Source organism: Ctenocephalides felis, unplaced genomic scaffold (genome assembly GCF_003426905.1).
Source record: "Ctenocephalides felis isolate EL2017-DRISC unplaced genomic scaffold, ASM342690v1 CF-g0.4_SCAFFOLD_01604, whole genome shotgun sequence".
NCBI lineage: Eukaryota > Metazoa > Arthropoda > Insecta > Siphonaptera > Pulicidae > Ctenocephalides > Ctenocephalides felis.
The window spans coordinates 49,688,605-49,710,086 of NW_020537758.1; the positions used below are offsets into that span (position 1 = coordinate 49,688,605).

General features: G+C 28.0%; 1 protein-coding gene across 1 annotated transcript; it reads left to right on the plus strand.

The window, feature by feature from the left end:
- The first annotated feature begins 1,453 nt into the window (after window positions 1-1,453).
- LOC113373914 (octopamine receptor Oamb-like) lies at window positions 1,454-20,157 on the plus strand. The gene is made up of 10 exons (XM_026614181.1): window positions 1,454-1,460; window positions 1,581-1,700; window positions 8,134-8,298; window positions 13,687-13,896; window positions 15,758-16,039; window positions 17,674-17,828; window positions 18,060-18,304; window positions 19,384-19,485; window positions 19,558-19,648; window positions 19,931-20,157. Exons 1-9 carry the CDS (start codon window positions 1,454-1,456, stop codon window positions 19,622-19,624), a joined length of 1,353 nt encoding a protein of 450 aa, XP_026469966.1. The 3' UTR covers window positions 19,625-19,648; window positions 19,931-20,157.
- The last annotated feature ends 1,325 nt before the right edge of the window (window positions 20,158-21,482 follow it).

The following is a 21,482-nucleotide window of genomic DNA, read 5'->3' on the forward strand; positions in this document are numbered from 1 at the left end:
CTATTTGATGTCCTGCCTTTGTGATTTATTTATGGTCTTAGCATAAATAGTATAAGAAATCCAAAAAAAATATTTTATCTGCAATAAATAAAAATATCACACTTGATTTTACCACACAACATAAGTGCTTCAATAATTTAATCTATAATTTTCATAACTTCGTACGATATATTAGTTGCTTCTTGGCAATCATAATTTCTAAAGTACATCTTTTTTACTTATAATTTCATAAGCATTATTATTTAAGTTTAATTCTTAGGTGATTTACTTCATAAAATCTAGTACATATGAGTACTCATCAATCTAAAATCAACATGCTAAATATTCCACATCCAATGCCAAACAAATGAATTTTTCACACAAGAAACAAAACTTTAAATCATAATTTTAATAAGTAGAAATATTTTGTTGTATTGTTAAATAATTTTGTGAAGCAAACCAAAATGCGACATGCATAAGTTTAAAAAAATAATGTATGTGCAATTTTGAACTTATTGCGTTATTTATTAAACTGAATTATGTAATTTCGTCTGCCAAACATGTGCTGTTGACTGTATATTATATTATTTTAATTTCTGGCACATCTCAGCTGCAGTAGACTTTACATTTTTCTTGCATATTATATTTTAATATTATCTAGGCTCATAATTTCAACTAAATTCAATTATCAAGTAAATTGACATTTCTAGCAGATGACTGTTCAAATGTTTTCAATAAGTGTGTTTTTTGTAATTTTTGCCATTTATTTCTACAATATTACTATAGTTTTATCGTTCATTAAATCTTAAAAAAATTCTTTGACAAACTCTAAAAAGAATTATGAAAATTCCGAAAAACCGTTTAGAAGTATCAAATCATACACCCGTAAGAATTTATATATATATACATATATATATATATATATATATATATATATATATATATGTATGTATATAATAGGATGGTCCTTAATATGGACATTTTCAAATTCCTTGCTCCCAAGGGCTCAAATGGTTCCAAATTGATAAAAAACAATTCTCTGAAAGTTTTACTCTTAATATTGACTTTTAGATAGTGCGCAAATTGTGTGAAAATAGCATGAAAAATTTTTCAAAAGAATTAAAAATGTTTTAAGCTATAATTTAGCGAACAAATGAATGAGTTTTTTTCAAAATTTGTCGCTAAGTTATACCTAATTTTTTTTTTATTTTCAAAATTTTTTCCATGCTATTTCCATACGAAGTTTGATTGAATTGCGCACTATCTAAAAGTTAATATTAAGAGCTAAAACTTTCAGAGAATTGTTTTTTATCAATTTGGAACCATTTGAGCCCTTGGGTGCAAGAAAATTCGAAAAAGTCCATATTAAGGACCATCATACTATATATATGAAATTAAATGAATAGGCAACAAATAAGCATACATACAATTTGTCAGACATACTCGATCCAGAACCAATTAAAATCAATACCAAATGTCATGTGAAAATTTATTAAAATAATGTCTAGAAAGACTTACTTAGTGAAAGTTTTTCTTATAAATATAAATTAACTGTCTTCAAGAAATATATTTTAGTTTTAATAACTATTTATCACTTTTAGGTTCGCGTGGTATAGGACGATTTGACGAACAACGCCTAACTTTAAGGATTCATAGAGGACGGGGTGGTTCTGAAAATAGAAGATGTCATCATCATTCTTCCATTAAAAGCAATGCTTCAGGTAAGTAATTATTGTTACGAAAAAAATCTATATTCTCATGAAACTGATAGGTACTAAGCATTCTACAATTTCGATTATTTTACTATAATATATTATTAAAATGAATTCCTGAATAGTTTGTATACGTTCTCAAATGTAACATTAATGAAATGGCTTTTAGTAAAGTTTGTACACTTCAAGACCAGTTTATAGAAAAGGAAATCATTTAGAAACGCTACTTATAAAACTTTTTAATTAATGCGACATACCGTGAGATTGAGACGTGACCAAGACCTTTTAGAATATAATTTTTGCTTCTTAATTAATACTTCTCTTCTGTAAATCTCTATTATGATATTGTATTAAAATTTAATACGCATATCATGTGGCAAAATGGAATTACATAAAAGACAGGTATTGACAACATTTATCTAATAAAAATATAGCTTAGATTCCTATTTTTTAACTTCTCGAAGGAGAAGTTTGTTTTCATCAAAAAATTCAATTCACTAATTTTATGTTTTCTCGAAGTTTCAAGCCATTCTGAATCGAATGAGACCAAATTTGGAAAAAGTATGTATATGTGTGTGCATGTAATTGAACAGATTTTTTACCGTAAATCGACGTTTTCTCAAAAACGGCTGGACCGATTTCAAAAATTCAAAAGCCATTCGATGCTCCTCGTTGGGGACTATTGTTTGTCAGTTCAGTTGGCGATTGGCCAATCCGTTTCTTTATAAATAGCAGAAAAGTGAAAAATTCAAAAACAGTTCGAAAGATATATGGTTGGGAATCGTGCTGATTAGTTTTTGATAGAGATCGGCTGGCCCGTTTTCTTGTAATAAAGTATTAAAAAAAATTTCGACGATTTTTATTATTATTTTTTGATAGTAGATTAGATACCATAGGCTTATAGACCATACTCAAATATTACGAATTACGGCCCTACGATAACTCGTTCAACTTAAAATATTTGTCAAGGTTTGCAAAAATTGGTATAGTTTTTTTGGCACTTGTCAAAATTAGACCTTTCATCGACGTTTGCTCAAAAACGCTTGATGCGATTTCAGAAATTTAAAAGCCATTTGATGATTCTCGATGTGGATTATTCGGCGATCGGCCGAACCGTTTCATTGTAATTTGGAAAAAAGTGTTAAACTTTTCGTCCACATTTAAGCTCATACTATCAAATCGATTTTTAAAAATCAAAAACTGTTTAAAAGATATCAGTTGGGAATGATACTGATTAGTTTTAGGTGAAAAACTACCGAGCTTTGTAATTAACTGTTGAAAAAAAAATTTAAGCCGATTTTTATGAAACTTTTTTTGGCGAAATATATCATGGTCTTATAAAACTTACTGAAATATTACTGCCTTGCGACAAGTAGTTTAATTTTAAAAATTCATCAAAGTTTGAGAAGATGAGTAGTTTTTTTGACGTTTGTTAAAATTAAAATTAGACGATTTACTTGGTATAACGATAGAGTACTTGGCCTTAATGAACATACTGAACTATAAAGTGATTTGTGAAAATTTGATTTTAGAAAATACTCCGAGTTAACGTGTTCGTTTGTTTTCAATTATGTATAATAAATCCACTTGGAATACTTCTAATCGCTCATAAATTAACTTATTTTTCATTGATTAAGTCGATTATTTACATATCGGGAAGTTCATTTAACTTGCTTCAAGACAAAATACCAATACCAACTAGTTTTTAAATTTAATGTTTTACAGACTACTATCATTCTCTTTTTTTATTTTTCATATTCGAATGAGCACATTGTGGGAGATGTGTCATATTACTTTTTGCTGCTTGTGAAGTTCTAATTTGTTTTAAATGATTTATGTATTTACTGTAAAATGCTTTTCCATTGCTTTGCAAAATAGTTCAAAATTATAGTATGTAAAGTGCTGTATGCTGAAATTATGAAATTAATTTTAATACATATAATAATAAGTAATAAGAATAACGTATATATATAGTAATAAGAATAACAAAGTTGTGTATATATTTATAAATATGTATATAAGTTTCGAATATAATCTATTTCTATTCTGAAACTTCATTTTCCGTTTTCATGAATGAATAATTTCCGCGATTCATAATTCCCGTCATAAATTTATAATAATTGGCTATTGTTAGACGCAAATATAACTCAAACAATAGTCAGATGATTTCAAATGAAAATCAAATCAAGTAAGTAAATAAGGAATGGAAAATCGTATTAAAGAGCGAATCGTAGTTCTATTGAACAGTTAGTTAGCCTCATTACTGCTATATGAACAAAACACAATTCTTTGAATAGCAATCCAATAGAAAGTTTTGCCGCTCAGAATTATTCGTTAAAATAATTCAATTTATTCCTTCGGGATAACGAGATTACATCAAAACTGGTCCGAATCAACATCATATCGAAGTGAAGAGCTAGTCAAAATTTTGACGTCAGTAATTTGATAAAGCAAGTTTTTTATTCTCTTTATTATTCAACTAAATCTTGATGAATTAAAAAGTTTAACTTCTTAAAGGATACAGTTTGAAAATTCATTCACACAGTGAGAGAATACATTATCTCGAAGCCAAAATCATACACAAATTAGCATATTAATTAATTAAAAAAAAATAAGGAAGCATTGAGCTGTAACCAACGAGAAATATTTTTTGAATAATTTTTCCATCACATCTATTTCCTACCTTGAACGTGCACGTTTATTTAACAAGGACAATATATACAGCATTTATTCAATACAAATTTTATTTTTATTTAAATTGACAATTAATTTCATTATTTTAGTTCAAAGAAAAATATTCATGCCAATATCCTTTTCTATTACGACCTATATTAATTAGTTTTTTGAAAAAATATTGCTTAATATTCTACCTAATTTTTTTACCAGTGATCACACATAGATTCAAACAACCTTTTTAAAACTAATAAGCATTTTTTTGAAAATGTTAATATTGGTTTTGTGTGTTTCAGAAACCAAAAATATTTTTTAAAGATTAGTAAATTCCTGCATACACACACAGATATATATATATATATATATATATATATATAGATATAAATTTTATTATCAAAAATCCTGCAAATTGGTTTTTAAAAAAGTAAAAATCTCTATATTGACTTTTGCTGGATATAAATATCAGCGTTCATGGTACTGTTTTTATATATTTAGTAAAATATTTTCAATTTTGTAAAAAGCTCTTGTTACATATGAAAGTATATATAAAATAATATATAATTGAAACTTGATATTCAATATTCATTATTTTAGTTTACTTTATTCAATATATTTTTAAACAATATCCCTTTAGCAACATTTATACATACATCCATAACTTACAGAGATTTTCATCCGTACCATTTTTCATATTATTTTCACATATATTTACTAATATACCTCTCAATAGTTAGATACAAAGCCACAAACAAAATATAATTATATATAAACCAATTTGTATAAGTTCTGTTATGTTACAAAAAACATTATATGCCTTTGAGCAATATTTTATATCTAGAAACTTGGTCGTGCAAAATGTTGTACGTGCTAATTTAAAATTATAAGCAAATACAGAATATTTGTGTAGAAATATGTGTAGGACTTTAATCTTCAATTATCCGTTTATGAGATAATTTGATGAAAATTTTATCTGAATGTCCTTTGACTGCCTCTCTATGTTTCTGGCCATTATGATGTTATAGAATCAAACAGTTTTACATATATTTTGATTGTCTCGTTATACATTATTTCATCTCTGTATATTTTATATGCAGCGAGCGTTCCTAAAATATCCATGAAACCGAGGCACGTGTCTGAAAAATTGATATCATTTCGAAATGCTAATTACGAATAGTGCTATTGTAATAATTAATATGCATATATATATATATATATATATTATTAATTATTTTTTAGCGTCATAATTTTAAGCGTCAATAATTACACAATTATTACAAAACAAAAAGGAGATGGTTATGTTTTTTTTCGATAAGCATCTAATTAAAAAAATAGAAATATTTAATTACCACATTTACGTTTACATTTTTCAGAAGACAAAAACCAAAATTGTAAAAAAAATTGCATGGTGATAATTAATCAAAATAAAACACCCTTTAAGTGTTTTGTTGTTTCTTTTCAAAAATGATGATAATTAGTGGGGCGCATGGCATCGTGCCTCAAGGCAAATTGCTGGAACTTTCCGTACCTAAAATTTGTTTTTTTTTAAGATTAACATTTTTGAAAAAAAATTACTCTGAAAAATAAAATTTTTGAAAAACTATATTTTTTGACATAAATTTACTTTTTTTGAAAAAATGACGTTTTTTGAAGAAAAGTGTATTTTGAAATATTTTGGAAATTGTGAACTTTTTTTTTCAAAGCAATCGTACTGCTTTAACTGCATACAGACAAAATATCGAAGCGCGTGAACGCCGCGCCGCTGTCTGACGGATAAGCATTGGTAGGGAACCCATAGGAATGTAAACAAAATTTATACTTATTGTTAAAATCTCTGAAAAAATAGCTGATAATTTGATGTGCATATGTTTAATGATTATATTTGACCGCCAAATGACATTTTTTGTACTAGATCTCCGAAACCGCTAGACCTGCCTTTATGAAAATTTAATCGGTTCTTCACCTTGTCAATATAAGTAAAATGTTTTTTGAATTATTAAAATCATACGCTCCGTTCTCTTAAAAACTGAGTTACCGTTTTTGGCACTTTGTGCCCCATATCTTTGGAACGGCTAAACCTAATCAGCACGTCTCCTTATCAATACGAATCGAATGCTTTTTGAATTATTCAAATCGCTTCATCCGTGTTCCCGAAATCGTCGACGAAATTTTGAATCCGAACACACATACACACACGCACACACACACATACATCCATTTTTTTAAGGTATGCCAAAATATTCAGAAACCTCTGAAATGTAAAGATATATAAAAATTTTCATTTTCGATTTTTTTGCGATTACTATAACTTACCCTACGGGAAGTTAATAAATATCTAAATTTTGCATAGAATTAAACCTTTAAAATATTTTTGAATCGATTTTTAATAAAAATTATACTAAGCAATAGTTCTTCTAAAAAACAAAAACAAATATTGGAGATACAAAGAATTATTTGAGCTCCTAAAATCAATAACTTTTTTTTAATTAAATTTTTTGTGAATTTTAAAAATTCAATTCAAATTGTTAGTACTAATTATGCTAATTGATCCATTGATAATTAAAAAAAAATATTAATTTTAGAAACATTGTAATAATTCAGTACAGTACACATCAAATATTGCTTGTTCTGTGGTTTAATAACATAATTTCTTTATATAATGTATTAAATGTATATATCATGAGATTAAAACAAATAATGATAGAAAATATATGTCCCTTTAGAATTTATTAATATATATTATATATTATTTAAGGTAAAAGGATTAATTGCGTTAATTTTTTTATTTATACAGAAAATATATCATACAATTACATTTCAAATTAAATGGCTATTACTTCTAGTGAAGGATCCAAATTATTTTTACTCTTTTTTAATTATTACTACTTAATATTTTTATAAAAAATTAATTACTTGTAGTATTCATGTAAAGATATGTTTAGTATTTGTTCATATTTTTAATTACTCATCACTTTTTTTTTTGTTCCTTTATGCAGCAAAATATATCTTTTATCAAAAAGCTTTATTCACTATGATAAAGTTTTTGTGAAAATGTTCCTATGAAGCTGCCAATTCTGTAGCATATTGCAATCAAGTTATTGCATACTTTTTCACTACTTTGTTTCAAAAAGAATGCAAATAATTTGAAACAGCAAGAGGACGCAGAATTTATTTTCATTCTCAGTATAAAGTATAAAGGTCAGGCTTTTTCATTGATTTTTTGCACAGGCTTGAAAACTCAATTGCTCTATGAATCCAGAGAATAAATTGATTCATTGTTAGTTTGAAATATGAAAGAGATTTGATTTCAAATCTTGAATTATGTATAGATAGATTGGCACATAGATTTAATATTTATTTCTATAAAAGTTTCTGCAATTACAAAACTGAAATTGAAAATTTCATATACTGTGTTAAAATGATATAGCTTATAAATGCTTCAGTAAGACCAATCATGAATTGAGAATTCGGTTTTAAATGATAAATATTTTCTCTCTATTTTTGGTTTCAATATTTTATGAATAATCAGAAGAACGAAATTCTGAAAATTCCCTTGTATAAAAGTTTATTCAATGCTTACCAGTTTATTTTAAAAAATAGAAGATTTTAAGCATGATTGTTTTTATATACAGAATGTACATTTTAATGTTAAAGTTTACACCTGATGTATCCCTAGTTAATCAAATTAAATTTTCGATATACAATTTTCGATAATTTTTGGTTGATAATGGAATAACTATCAAGCATTACTAATACTATTATTTTCATTTAGGGAGAATGTCTACATCTACTTCTTTGAGGAATTGTTCTCCACAACATAGTTCACCACGTAGTGCAAGTACCAGCTTAGGAAGTACTCACGAATCACCTGAAAAATCATCTATATCAAGGACCAACACCTGGGTTTTGCATCATGCGACCAATAATTCCAATTCAGGTAATTAAATCTAGGATTATTTGAACATGTTATTATAATAATTTATTTTTTTGAAAGAGCCAAACGCATGTGTATGACAGTTAAACCGCTTTCAAGGATGAGAAGTATGTTGATCTTTATGCATATCATTTTTATGACATCTTTTCAAATTATTGAGTGAATTTTTCAATATCTCAGTATCAATTATAATCACATTTATTGAGAATCAGTTGCATATTTTTAATGGTTTACCATTTATAAATAATTCTATTTCTATTTCAATTAATGAAGATCCATATATTTATTTCTGGCTTCTGTATGATACACTACAAGGGTAACTTTGTGAGTTAATTTGTTGAAATTTAATTTTCATCGATTGCTGTATAAGTTTCCTCATAGCAATCATCTTAAGTATAGCTCGTACACAACTTTTTTCTTGTAGCTGTTGTATTAAATAAAGTTATCCGGCTTTCGAAACGAAAAACATCGAACAAGTAAAATAAATCTTGAATTGGAATCAAGACTTAGAAACATATGTCACGACACGACGCAAAAATGGCATCGAACTCCGACGAAAGATACGGGTTACTGATAATAAAAGACTAAGGGCTGGTAGATATTTCGCAAAATAAACTAGCTGTAAGTGGAATTCTGTCTTATGGCAATTAAGGCATCGTGCCTTAAGGCAAATTGCTAGAACTTCCTGTACCGCAATTCAAAATTCGAGTAATTAAAAATAATCAATAATAATCAATAAAAGTTGATCAATGATTTGAAACTTTTAATAAAATTTCGAACCATATTAAATCATTCTATCTTAAGTCATTTATTTTAAAATATTTTGGAACTCCTGAACTTTTTTTCAAAGCAATCGTACTACTTTAACTGCATAAAGACGAAATATCGAAGCGCGTAAGCGCCGCGTCGCCGTCTAACGCGTAAACATTGGTACGGAACCCATAGTGATGTAAACAAAATTTATACTTATTGTTAAAATCTCTATAAAATATCTGATAATTTGATGTGCGTATGTCTATGTTCATTTTTGACCGCCAAATGGCATTTTTTTTAACTTTTGTTGTTAGATCTCCTTAACCGCTAGACCTGTCTTCATGAAAATTTGATCAATTCTTCATCTTGTCAATACAATGTAAAATGTTTTTTGAAATATTCAAATCGGACGCTCCGTTCTTTTTGAATAGACTTTTTGCCCCATATCTTCGGAACGGCTAGACCTGCTTTTACCAAAAACTAATCAACACGTTTTCTTATCAATACGAATCGAATGTTTTTTGAAATATTCAAATCGCTTTATCCGTGTTCCCGAAATCGTCGACGAAAATTTGTATCCGCACACACACACATACATCCATTTTTTTTAAGGTATGCCAAAATGTTCAGAAACTACTGAAACGTAAAGATATATAAAAATTTTCATTTTAGATTTTTTTGCGATTACTATAACTTGCCCTACGGGGAGTTAAAAATAACAAAACTAGTGCTGCATGGCATCCTGCCTTAAGGCAAATTGTTGAAACCAATTTGGCATACCTTCCGTACCAAAAATTATTTTGTTTAAAAAAAAATTCAAGTTTTTTTTAGAACTCTAAAAATTGATCTTTGAGATTTTTATTATTTTTGAAAAAATTGACCTTCCTGAAAAACTACTTTTTTTATACTTATATATTTTGGAATATTTTTTTCACAAATACATGCAAACACACACCCACACATACATCCATTTTATCTAAGGTAAGCCAAAATGTTCAGAAACGTTAAGACATACAAAAAAATTTATTTTCGATTTTTTTTTTCGGGGACCATAGTCGAAAATAATAATACAACTCCACCAAGATTTCAAAAATTAACACTTTGTAGTTGAACTATGAATTTAAAATTTTCAAAATTAGTCAACTCTAATAGACCATCCTCTATAAAAAAAACACTAATGCATGTTAGCAAGTTTTATAAAGAGTTGGTCAGGATTATAAAATGGTGAAATTATTTTAATATAGTGTTAAATGTTATTTACGGTTAGGGTACCAAATTTTAAATGAATAAAAACTAGTGGTGCATGGCATTGTGCTTTAAGGCATATTGCTGGAACTTTCTGTACCAAAAACTAGATTTTAGATTTTTGATGATTTTGGAAAACAATGGTTTTTGTTATATTTTAATTTTTTTTGAAAGTTCTGAACTTTTTTTAAAGCAATCCCGTTGTAGCCGCCGCGTCGTGGTCTAAGGTATAGAATTTAGTATAGAACCTATAGAAAGGTACACATTTGTACTTATTTTTATAATCTCCAATATTTTATAATATGATTTGCGTATAATTAATGATCATTTTTGACCACAAAATGACAATTTCATCTACTTTTTTTATTGGATCTCTGGAAAATCTGGACTTCTCAAAATTTTCACCAATTGTTAATTTCGTCAATATAAGTAAAATGTTTTTTGAATCATTAAAATCGGACGCTCCTCTCAATAAGGAAAATATCATTTTTGGTACTTTTTGTCCCGAATCATCGAAACGGCTTGACCTTTGCCAAAAACTAATCAGCACGTTTACTTATTAATTGGAATTTTTTGTTCCTATTGATAAGGAGACGTCGCGAAAATATCGACAATAATTTTTTTTATATCTTTACGTTTCAAAGGTTTCGGAGAATTTTAGCATACCTTAGGAAAAATTGATGTATGCGTGTATGTGTTTTTTTGTATATCGAAAGAAATGCCTTTATGCATCCCAGACTGGTCTTTTGACTGTGTATGTCGGACCCAACACCGCCTGGGTATAATACCGACTAAAATCTCTGCTTTGCCCTTGCCACTGGTCTCCACGAAAACCGCCGTTAGGCATTACTTTGTGGTGGGAGGATCTAGAATGTTATAATTTTCACCTTGACTTCATACTCATCTTTTAAATGGGCGAAGTCCCATTCGTTCTTCCTCTTTCCATAGTGTGTATGTATGTGTGTATGTTTGTGTGTGTATGTATATGTGTGTATATATGTGCGAATACAATTTTCGTCTACTTATCAATTTAAACCGGTTGATTTGTGTACTCGAAATCGTCGACGAAAAATTGAATCCGCACATACATACACACACATACATCCTGATATCATTTTTTCTAAGGTATGGTAAAATGCGCAGAAACCTTTGAAACATAAAGATATATAATTTTTTTTATTGTCGATTTTTTGCGATACCCTACGGGAAGTTAATAATAAATGACCACAACCACAACAACTAAAAAACGATCACAGTTGATCTAAACCTCTGAGCTCAATTCTCAAAGTACCCGGGATAAGTTTCAATCTATTTTTTTATGATAAATACTTTCTTTAGTAGGGGGTAAATTTGTACTAACTTCGAATCTAGCATGTTTTCTCAAAGCCTATCAGTATCTCCAAACTTGAATGTAGTTTTCATTCATCTAAGACATCAAAATAATATTTAAAATTAGTTTCTACTAAATCCCAGACTAAAAGACAAGATACAGAAGGAAATCTTACAGAAACTTTGATCATCCAAGTTGTTCTGATTAAATTCCACACTCGCGTAGACGTATGACACACGTACGACGAACGTGCAACGTACGCCCTATATCCTTGGAGCGTGAAGACGGAATGCATTCGGAATGATTTAATTTTATTTTGACTTTTTTCTGTCGTTTTTGCTTTGAGACATTTAGGGGTTTTCTTTTGAAATGTTGAAACGTAATAAAACTAACGGTCTTTAATTCATTAAATTGGAGGAATGTTTTGGAAATTCAAAGGACATAGCTTAAGGATTTTGACCACTGTACAAATTTCTCTGAGGGTGATTAATGTTTCAAAGATAATTATATATATATATATATATATATATATATATATATTATTCGGACCTCTTTTTGTTTTATTATATTGGCCATGAAGGTGACAAACTTCTGGGCATTAAGCTTTACAAGGAATGGTTGTTTAATGGAACTAGTTCTTCACTTCTAAAAGTGAAGTCCGCTTAGCAACATGTAAATAACCAATAAAAATAAATATATCTTCTTTCATTATAACTTAGTAACAAATCAGTGATTGTAATTAGAACTGCAACAAATACATAATATACAAACAAATCAGTGTTTAATACAGTCCATAGTCACAAGGGTTAAATTATAACCCAACAACCTGAATAATCGAAGGAGAGTTTCAATAAATTCTATAACTACGTAACACAAAAAGTACATATATATATATATATATATATATATATATATATATATATATATATATATATATATATAGGGCGGTCGATTTATATGGGTCCAAAAAAGTCGCTTAGGCACATATAATTTTCGGATACTAAAGATAAAAATAAGATACTATGCTGAAGAAACTACACCTCTAAAATGAATTCTGATGTATCGTGCATTGACCCAAAATAAGGGTATATTTTTAAAAAACTCTATATATATATATATATATATATATATATTTAATTATATATATATATATATATATATATATATATATATATATATATATATATGATTTAGTAGTTAATTTTGATGTTGAAATATATGAGTGAGTTCTTGAGGGCGATACATCAAACAAAGAAAAGCCAAAGATTTATAAAATAATCTTTATTTCCAAACGTTTCGACATTCAATTTAATGTCATCATCAGTGGATATTACGTTGGTTAGTTACATATAGAGAAGTGTACACAGCACTAGAGATTTGGCACTAACATTTATACAACTAACTTGTCAGCACTATGCATTTTTTTATATAATTTTTTTGTATGATGTAAACAGAAAAATGATAGTTTTATTGAACAAAAATGTAAGTAGAATTATGTAATTTCTGCCACGACTTCTGTACTTTGCTAGTACCGAGGCATGTATATCTTGATATACATGCCTCGGTACTAGCAAAGTACAGAAGTCGTGGCAGAAATTACATAATTCTACTTACATTTTTGTTCAATAAAACTATCATTTTTCTGTTTACATCATACAAAAAAATTATATAAAAAAATGCATAGTGCTGACAAGTTAGTTGTATAAATGTTAGTGCCAAATCTCTAGTGCTGTGTACACTTCTCTATATGTAACTAACCAACGTAATATCCACTGATGATGACATTAAATTGAATGTCGAAACGTTTGGAAATAAAGATTATTTTATAAATCTTTGGCTTTTCTTTGTTTGATGTATCGCCCTCAAGAACTCACTCATATATATATATATATATATATATATATATATATATATATATATATATATAATCTGCTCTGCAATACATTGGTTTTACGTTTTATCAGATAAAACTTATTTATTAAATGAAAAAATAATTACCTCATAATGTAAATAAAAAGATATCTGATAGGATATGATCTGATTATAAGTATTACTATTTCCAGGAGCTTGTAACCAAGTAGTTATCGCCAATAATACAAGTCAAAGTGCACCAAACAATCAGTTAAATAGTAGTGCCCAGCCTGAAGTCACTGTAACAAAAAGTAGTCGAAGATCTTCGAAATCATATAAGAGCTTTAAGAAGGAAAGAGTTCAAATTTCGGTGCAGTATCCAAGTGCAGAAAGACTTGATGAATTGGAAGGTGAATTAGAAGGTAAGTTCTAAGATCTAATTCTATAAGATCTTGATAAACTAGAAACTAGAGAAAATTAATCGAAATATAAATACTATGCATGTACCTTTGTGAAAAGTTACAGGAGAAAAATTTGTTTTATAATGTAAAAAATAATATCTGAAATATAGAAAACGCTTTTGAACAAAATCATAAAATTACCTGAATTTCCTTATGTGTTTTTTATAACACCCTGTCTTAAATATAGTACACCTGCATAGAGTGAATTAATATCTTCTTCTTTTCAACTTTAGTTCTTGTTTAACTTTCAATGATCATAAATTTTAGTTATACTTAACACTTACGGGACGGCACCGAATTCCAAACAATCTATTGTACCGGATGTAAACTTGATTTTATTGTGTATGTTATGCAATTTGTTTGATAAAAATTTGAATTGAATTTGGTCATTGAAGGACATACATTTAATTTTTTTTTATTAATTTATTTTTGATCATTTTATAAAGAATGGTGACGTTCAAAACAATTTCCAAAATGCATATCTGGTTGATTTTGTCATGTTTTACTATAAAATGTTGTTCGCCGCCTTCCTCCTGGTGCTTTTCTGTCAGAACAGACAATACAATCGCTTTTTTCCTTTCTCCTGCATTTAGAATATGCCACTGTGTAGTCAGTATATTTGTTCATTTTTTTGCTGTCATGATGGTTTGTTTTTTCTATTATATTGTCTAATAATTCATTTCAAATTTTTAAAGTAAAATAAGCTATTGAATGTCTTATATTGCTTGGTATTTGTAGTCGGAGTGTTTGTTGATGAATGCCAAACTCGATTATTGAAGGAGAATCGGCACATTCGCTAATGTCGTTCCGCTCTACATTCAATTTGTCGAACTTCTTTTACTTTTTGTGGTTGGATAATATCATCATCACATTCATCACTTTCTTCGGTGCGAATAGTAATTTCGTAAAATTTGTGTATGAATGTCTATTTGAAACTCATTTTCACTACTGCTTAATTCACAAAATTTACCAGTCGTTTTGCCATATTTAAAAGTCGTTTTAAATATTAAAAAAAGACTATAGCAAAGAAAAAGGCTAAAAATACTATTAAAATAACTTAAAATTATTTTCAAAATATAACACTGTTTATCACTGCTATATGTAATTTATTCAACTTTTTGATGCAAACTGAATCATTGTTTACAAAATAGTCTGTGCCTCACAGAATATGTTTGTCCACTCAGGCGGACAGCCGTCCCCAAATTGTTAATATTATAAATGTATGTAATGTATGTAACCATAAGATTGAAGCCAAATAAATAAATAAATAAAATAAAAATGATTATCTCAAAGAAAGGTTGAGGTGTCGTTAGACTTATTTTCACCGAATATAATACAATCATATAAAAATATTGAAAGTTTATACTATAACAACAGTTATATTATGATAAAGAAATGTTTACTGTTTTACTTGTTTACTAACTTAACTGGTGGACCTGTGTGTATGGATGTGCCTAGTATGTACGTTTGTTCGGATACAATTTCTTGTTTATGATTTCGAGAACGCCAACCAACTGACTGCATTGATTCAAAAAGCATTCAATTGCTACTGATGGGGAGAGGTGCTAATTAGATTATGGCAAAGGCAGATTCAGTCTATTTGAAGATCCAGGGCTGCAAGAATGGCAATTCGGGTTTTGAGATAACGGAGGATTCATATAGAATGATTCTAAAAACATTTGGCTTGTGTCACGATGTGAAGAATTTTTATAGGTTACAAATATAATGCAATTAAAAAAAATAAAAATTCAAATCTGAGATTAATCAATTTTAAATTATGCCTTAAGATCGATCAACATCAACATAATCTATTATCTTTTAGGTGATGCTACAAACAACATGTACACCGTACACTACTCTGTGTCCAATGGTAACAGCTTGTCAAATCATTCGTTGATGCCAGAGCAGCAAATAGTCTATTCTTCGAGCCAACAACAGCCCATTAAGCAACAACAACAATTAACGGTGAATCAGCAATTAAATTCGGGTTCCATCTATCGGCCACAGGATAATCATCATCTCCGAGTTACGTCGCAAAGATTGGCACCGTCGCCTACACTGTCGAAGGGAATGCATAGGCGATCCAGCAGCTGCGATAGTAGAGGTATAAAGCTTTGAAAATTCTAACTGAGATTATGGGGTTTTCTGCATTTTCAATTGATATTGCAATAAATTAAAAACTGTAAAAATCTATACTTTTGTTTATTGGAACAGCAATCAAACCTTAACCATGTTCTATTTTCACTTGGAAACTATATTTATCTTTAAAAATTCTTTATTAACTTCCCGTATGCGTAGGGTAGTTATAGTAATGGGCCGAAAATCTGATTTGTCTCAGAAAAAATTGATGCGATCGACCCATTTGAATGGTTTAAAAAACATTCGATTCCTATTGATAGGAAGATGTGCTGATTAGTTTTTGGCAAAGACAGGTCCAACCATTACGGTGATTACGGTCCAATTTGAATGATCCTAAAACATTCATAATGTATAATTATTAAAAGTGGTGATTAGTTTTTGGCAAATCCAGGTCCAGCCATATTGAAGATACAGTGCTAAATGTATAAAAAATGGCAGTTTTTTAGTGAACTAAGCATCTTATTTGAATGTTTCGAAAAACTTTCTGCTTGTATTGACAAAACAATTGCTTTTGGAAAAAAAATATTTCAAGATTTTTTTTATATATCGAAAATAATTAAAATTTAATTTTAATACTGGTAATAATGTTCTAAAGCTCACTTATTTATTTCAAATAAATACTTTTAACTTTGTAATTCAGTTCATATAATTCTTATAAATATTAGCAAATGTTACAATATTTATATTAATTTTTTGTTACGGTACGGAAAGTCGCAGCAATTTGTCTAGGGGTTAACCTAACAATTTGTCTAGGTGTAACCTTAAAGCACGATGCCATACACCACTAGTTTTTCTTTTTTTATTTTCTTGATGGATGCCTGTTTAAAAAGATTTTTATTTAATGAACATTATTATCACCATTCAAAAAAATATGTATATTTAATTAATATCATGTATATATTATAATTAGTGTGTTTATTTGGGCAAAAACACCAAGTAAAAAAAAAACTGAAGCATTTAGGAAATCAGCGTTATTAATCCATACTTTTCTGTCTACATTAAGACCCTTATGCAGCGGAACAACTAGAAAATTAGATAATTAATTTTAAAAAAGAGGAAATGCAAAAATATTGGACTTATCGATAGACACTTACAGACAAAAATAAATTATAACTATACTACACTAGTTGACACAAAATATAAAACCAAGATATCAATAGTTCAAACATTCAAAACTAAATATGATTTTGAGTTGAGAAACTATATTTATACACAAAGTTGTTATAAGGCTGACCTCTGAATGAATTGTGTTTACAAAGATTTTTTTAAAATGTGTGAAATGGTAAGACATATTGTTCCGGAAAGTAATAAAAAGGGACATACTTTATTCAGTTTTTAATTTTGTTTGAAAATTGGTCGAGGAATATTTTGTATTAATTACAATGCGAATTACTGTTAGTACGTTTGTTAATGGGTTTATTGCATAACGAAATCAGACAACCCTTAGTAAATCTCCTTTTAAATAAATTAGTTTTAAAATGTAAGATGCTCGAGTTAAGAAAATTAATGCTATGCTGAAGATTATTTATGTGCTCTGTGAGCATTGTTTTGCCCTGATTCATATTATTCTAATAATACCTTTTAATTCAATTAAATTAGATTTGGCTGGGTTTCAATTATGCGAAAGTTCAAGTCCAAGTCCAACAAGAAGGATAATGTCTGGAAGTCTTTATCGTGATGATAGCGAGTTAGGTTCGACTTCCAAACTGCAGCAGCAAAATAGAAAAATGGGCAAACGTAATATAAAAGCTCAGGTACACTTATTATTATAATATTATATATATTAAGATGATAAATTTTAGAGAGCACGTTTATAAATGCATAACTATTTTTTAATTTATACTTTGTATTAATTATTAAATAATAATTTTTGTGATAATAATGGTATCCATTCATATTAAGTCCTGCAATTTTCGTTATAAATGCATTTCATAAGATGTCTGCCAAGTAACATGATATATTCATAATATTATTTTTTTCTTCAGGTGAAACGATTTCGAATGGAGACGAAAGCTGCCAAAACTCTTGCAATAATTGTCGGTGGTTTTATTGTATGCTGGTTTCCCTTTTTCACAATGTACGTAATAAGAGCATTTTGTCCAGACTGCATTCATCCTGTTCTCTTCTCGGTTCTATTCTGGCTCGGCTACTGCAATTCTGCCATCAATCCGCTGATTTATGCACTTTTTAGCAAAGATTTTAGATACGCCTTCAAGCGCATCATTTGCAGGTATGATAATTGCAATTATTCATAGATTTTCATTACTATTACCACACTTCTTTATCTATGACTATTACAAATTTAAAGCAATTTCGTATCACACAATATCTTGCCAATATTGAGAAGTAACAAAAGTCTACTTTTTAGAATTTCAATATTTTATAATGCAATTTTGGCAATAATGGAAATATATAAATTCAATTCCTGAAAAAAAAAATATTTTTAACCTTCCGAAGGAGAAGTTTATGGTTTCTTAAAAAAATCCGATTCGGTAATTTTATGTTTTCTCGACGTTTCAAGCAATTCTGAATCGAATGAGACCAAATTTGACCGACGATCAGCCAAAAATCAAGCCGATTATTATGGAACTTTTTTGGCGATATATATCATATAGAACTTACTGAAATATTACGACCTTATGACAAGTAGTTTAATTTTAAAAATTCATCAAAGTTTGAGAAAATTAGTAGTTTTTTGACGTTTGTTAAAATTAAAATTAGGTGATTTACTTGGTATAACAATAGAGTACTTTGTCGTAATGAACATATTAAACCATTATAAAGTCCGACGCAAACTGGTTCAATTATAAAAATTGTTGATTTTTGAAATTATGCTTTTAGAAAATACTCCGAGTTAACGTGTTCGTTCATTTTCAATAATATGTAATAAATCTGCTAGGAATACTTTCAATCACTCATAAATTAATTTATTTTCTATTGATTAAGTCGATTATTTATACATATCAGAAAGTTTATGTAACTTGCCTCGAGGAAAAATACCATTACCAACTAGTTATAATGGCAGTTACATTGTTGAATAAGTCGTGGATTCACCTGATCAATATATCATCTTGCATTGTAGGTAATACATATTACTACTTTATGGTTTAATATTAAACCATCATTACAGTATCTTTTATTTATAAAATAATCTATTCTTCCGATAAATGTAATATAAATTATTTCTTAATTTATCTGGTTTACCTACAACAGTTTTCACTGTTCTTTTTCATTTCATCAATGTTTTATTGATATTGTTTTATTTGAAAGTGCATTTAATATTGCAATGATAAAAATATTTTTATTTAGATACTGCTTTTGTTGCGGTAATCGTACCGAGGCCCAGCACAGCGGTGGAGCTGGTGGTTCTAGAAGAGGGTCCGATGGATCTCAAATGAAAACTAATTTTAGGTAATGTCAGAATCAGTATTCTGGGTCAAATATAATTGCAAGCTAATTCATAATTGGTTATTATTGATTTAGGTTTAATACCAGTTTTAATACCAAAAACTGCGTTCGTCAAGATAGTGATAATGATGTCACAAGATGACCCGCAGCTAATGTGGGATTGCAGGTGTGTATTGATCTAGATTATAAATTATGAAAAGAAAAATTAATATTATATAAAGATAAAAGTAAAATATTTCAGATGTAGCATTTGCATCATGTTAATTAATTTAATAATTATTAATATTTCTTTTTCAATTTGTTTTTATTTAACTTGATAATAAGATAGGGTCATTTAAATTTAGCAAAGTATTCTATTTAGAAAATTAATTAATTATAAAATATATATATATGTATATATATATATATACATTGTTTTTTATTCTATTAATGATCCTTTTCTGTTTAGAGTCGAGTTTGAAAAAAGTCTAGTCTCAAAATCTGTGCAATCTTGTGAATTAAAAGGAGTGAATAAAGACAATCGTAGAGTGCCGTAAAAATATTTTCATATAATGAAAATAAATCGTGAATATATCAAAAATAAATTGTATAAGATTGCATGTAAATTTACAGAAAATTCTTCCAAAATTTTATCGATGTTGGATAATGTAAAATATGTCATGTAAATTTTATTGAGCAAGCATTTCAATTTATTGCCTAAATACAAGTTTTGTTTTCAATATAAAATATAAAATATAAAAACTGATGTAAATAGATGAAAAAATAAATTGTTATATTTGAATAACTAAAATTGCGTTTTTGTCACATTTTTATTATTAAGTTTGTTTTTAACTTCCCGGAGGATCAGTTGTAATAAACGCAATAAAATAATCGGAATTAAAAATTTTTGCTAATCTTTACATTTTAACGGTTTCTGGATATTTTAAAATACCGTGAAAGAAATTGATGTGTGTGGCGTGTGTGTATGTATTAGGGTTTATACAAAAAACCGACATTTCGAAAACCGGTTTTCGAATATTAATTTTACCAATAAACCGGTTTTAGCCGGTTTTCGAATTTTATATAGAAAATAAATTTTTGCTCGAATATTCTGTAACAACAAAAATTTATCTGCAAATTTAGTGCGATTTAAAGCAGTATTTTAATAAATTTATTTATTGGTCAATTTTATGGATAGTAAACAAAATTATTTTAATTTTAATTAGTAAAAAAAAAGTTTATCTGGATTAATAACTTTGAAAATAATTATTCGTTATTCGAATGAAAATATTTTTATAGTGAAAGGAAAGTTTTTGAATAAATAAAAATAATACATTTTTAAATAAAAAACAATTATTAATTTAAAAACAAATATAAAAAAATTAGATACATGTTGATACATACTTGTGAATTACAATTTTAGTTTTAAAAACAATTAAGCTAAACTATTATTTTTTATTCCGAGCAATTTTAATTAATTAATTTTAAAAGTTCTAATTATTTTCTTGTTTAAAAGTCTGATATAATAATTCTAAGATTTTTGTTCTTTTATTTGTGGCTTCTAGGGTTAAAAACTCTTTTTTTAAGTTTGAGTAGAAAAAGTTACTTCTTCAAAAAGAAGACACTGATTTAAATTAATATATACATTGGTATAAAAATCTAAATTTATATATATATTAGACAAAAGAGAACACAAAACTTTTCTGAGAACCATAGCAGGCTGATATGGTTCTCCAAGAATCAAAACGCTTGCAACTATCTTTTATATTTGGCTATTTTCGTTATTTTCCATTTATACAGTGAAAAATTTTCGTCAAAAAAACGATTTTTAAAACCGGTTTTTGAAAACCGACAAACCCTAGTATGTATGTTTGGATACAATCTATATTCACGATTCAGGGTCAACGGTTTTGAATGATAAAAAACCTTCGATTCGAAATGACTGGGAAACGTGCTAATTAGGTTTTAGCAAAAGCAGGTCCAGCTGATTCCAAGATACAGAGCAAAAAGTGCAAAACATG

Excerpts from the sequence above, each read along its gene's own strand:
- LOC113373914 (XM_026614181.1), top strand. Across the intron at positions 8,299-13,686 it reads GACCAATAATTCCAATTCAG|GAGCTTGTAACCAAGTAGTT; the intron begins GTAATTAAATCT and ends TACTATTTCCAG. Across the intron at positions 17,829-18,059 it reads AACGTAATATAAAAGCTCAG|GTGAAACGATTTCGAATGGA; the intron begins GTACACTTATTA and ends TTTTTTCTTCAG.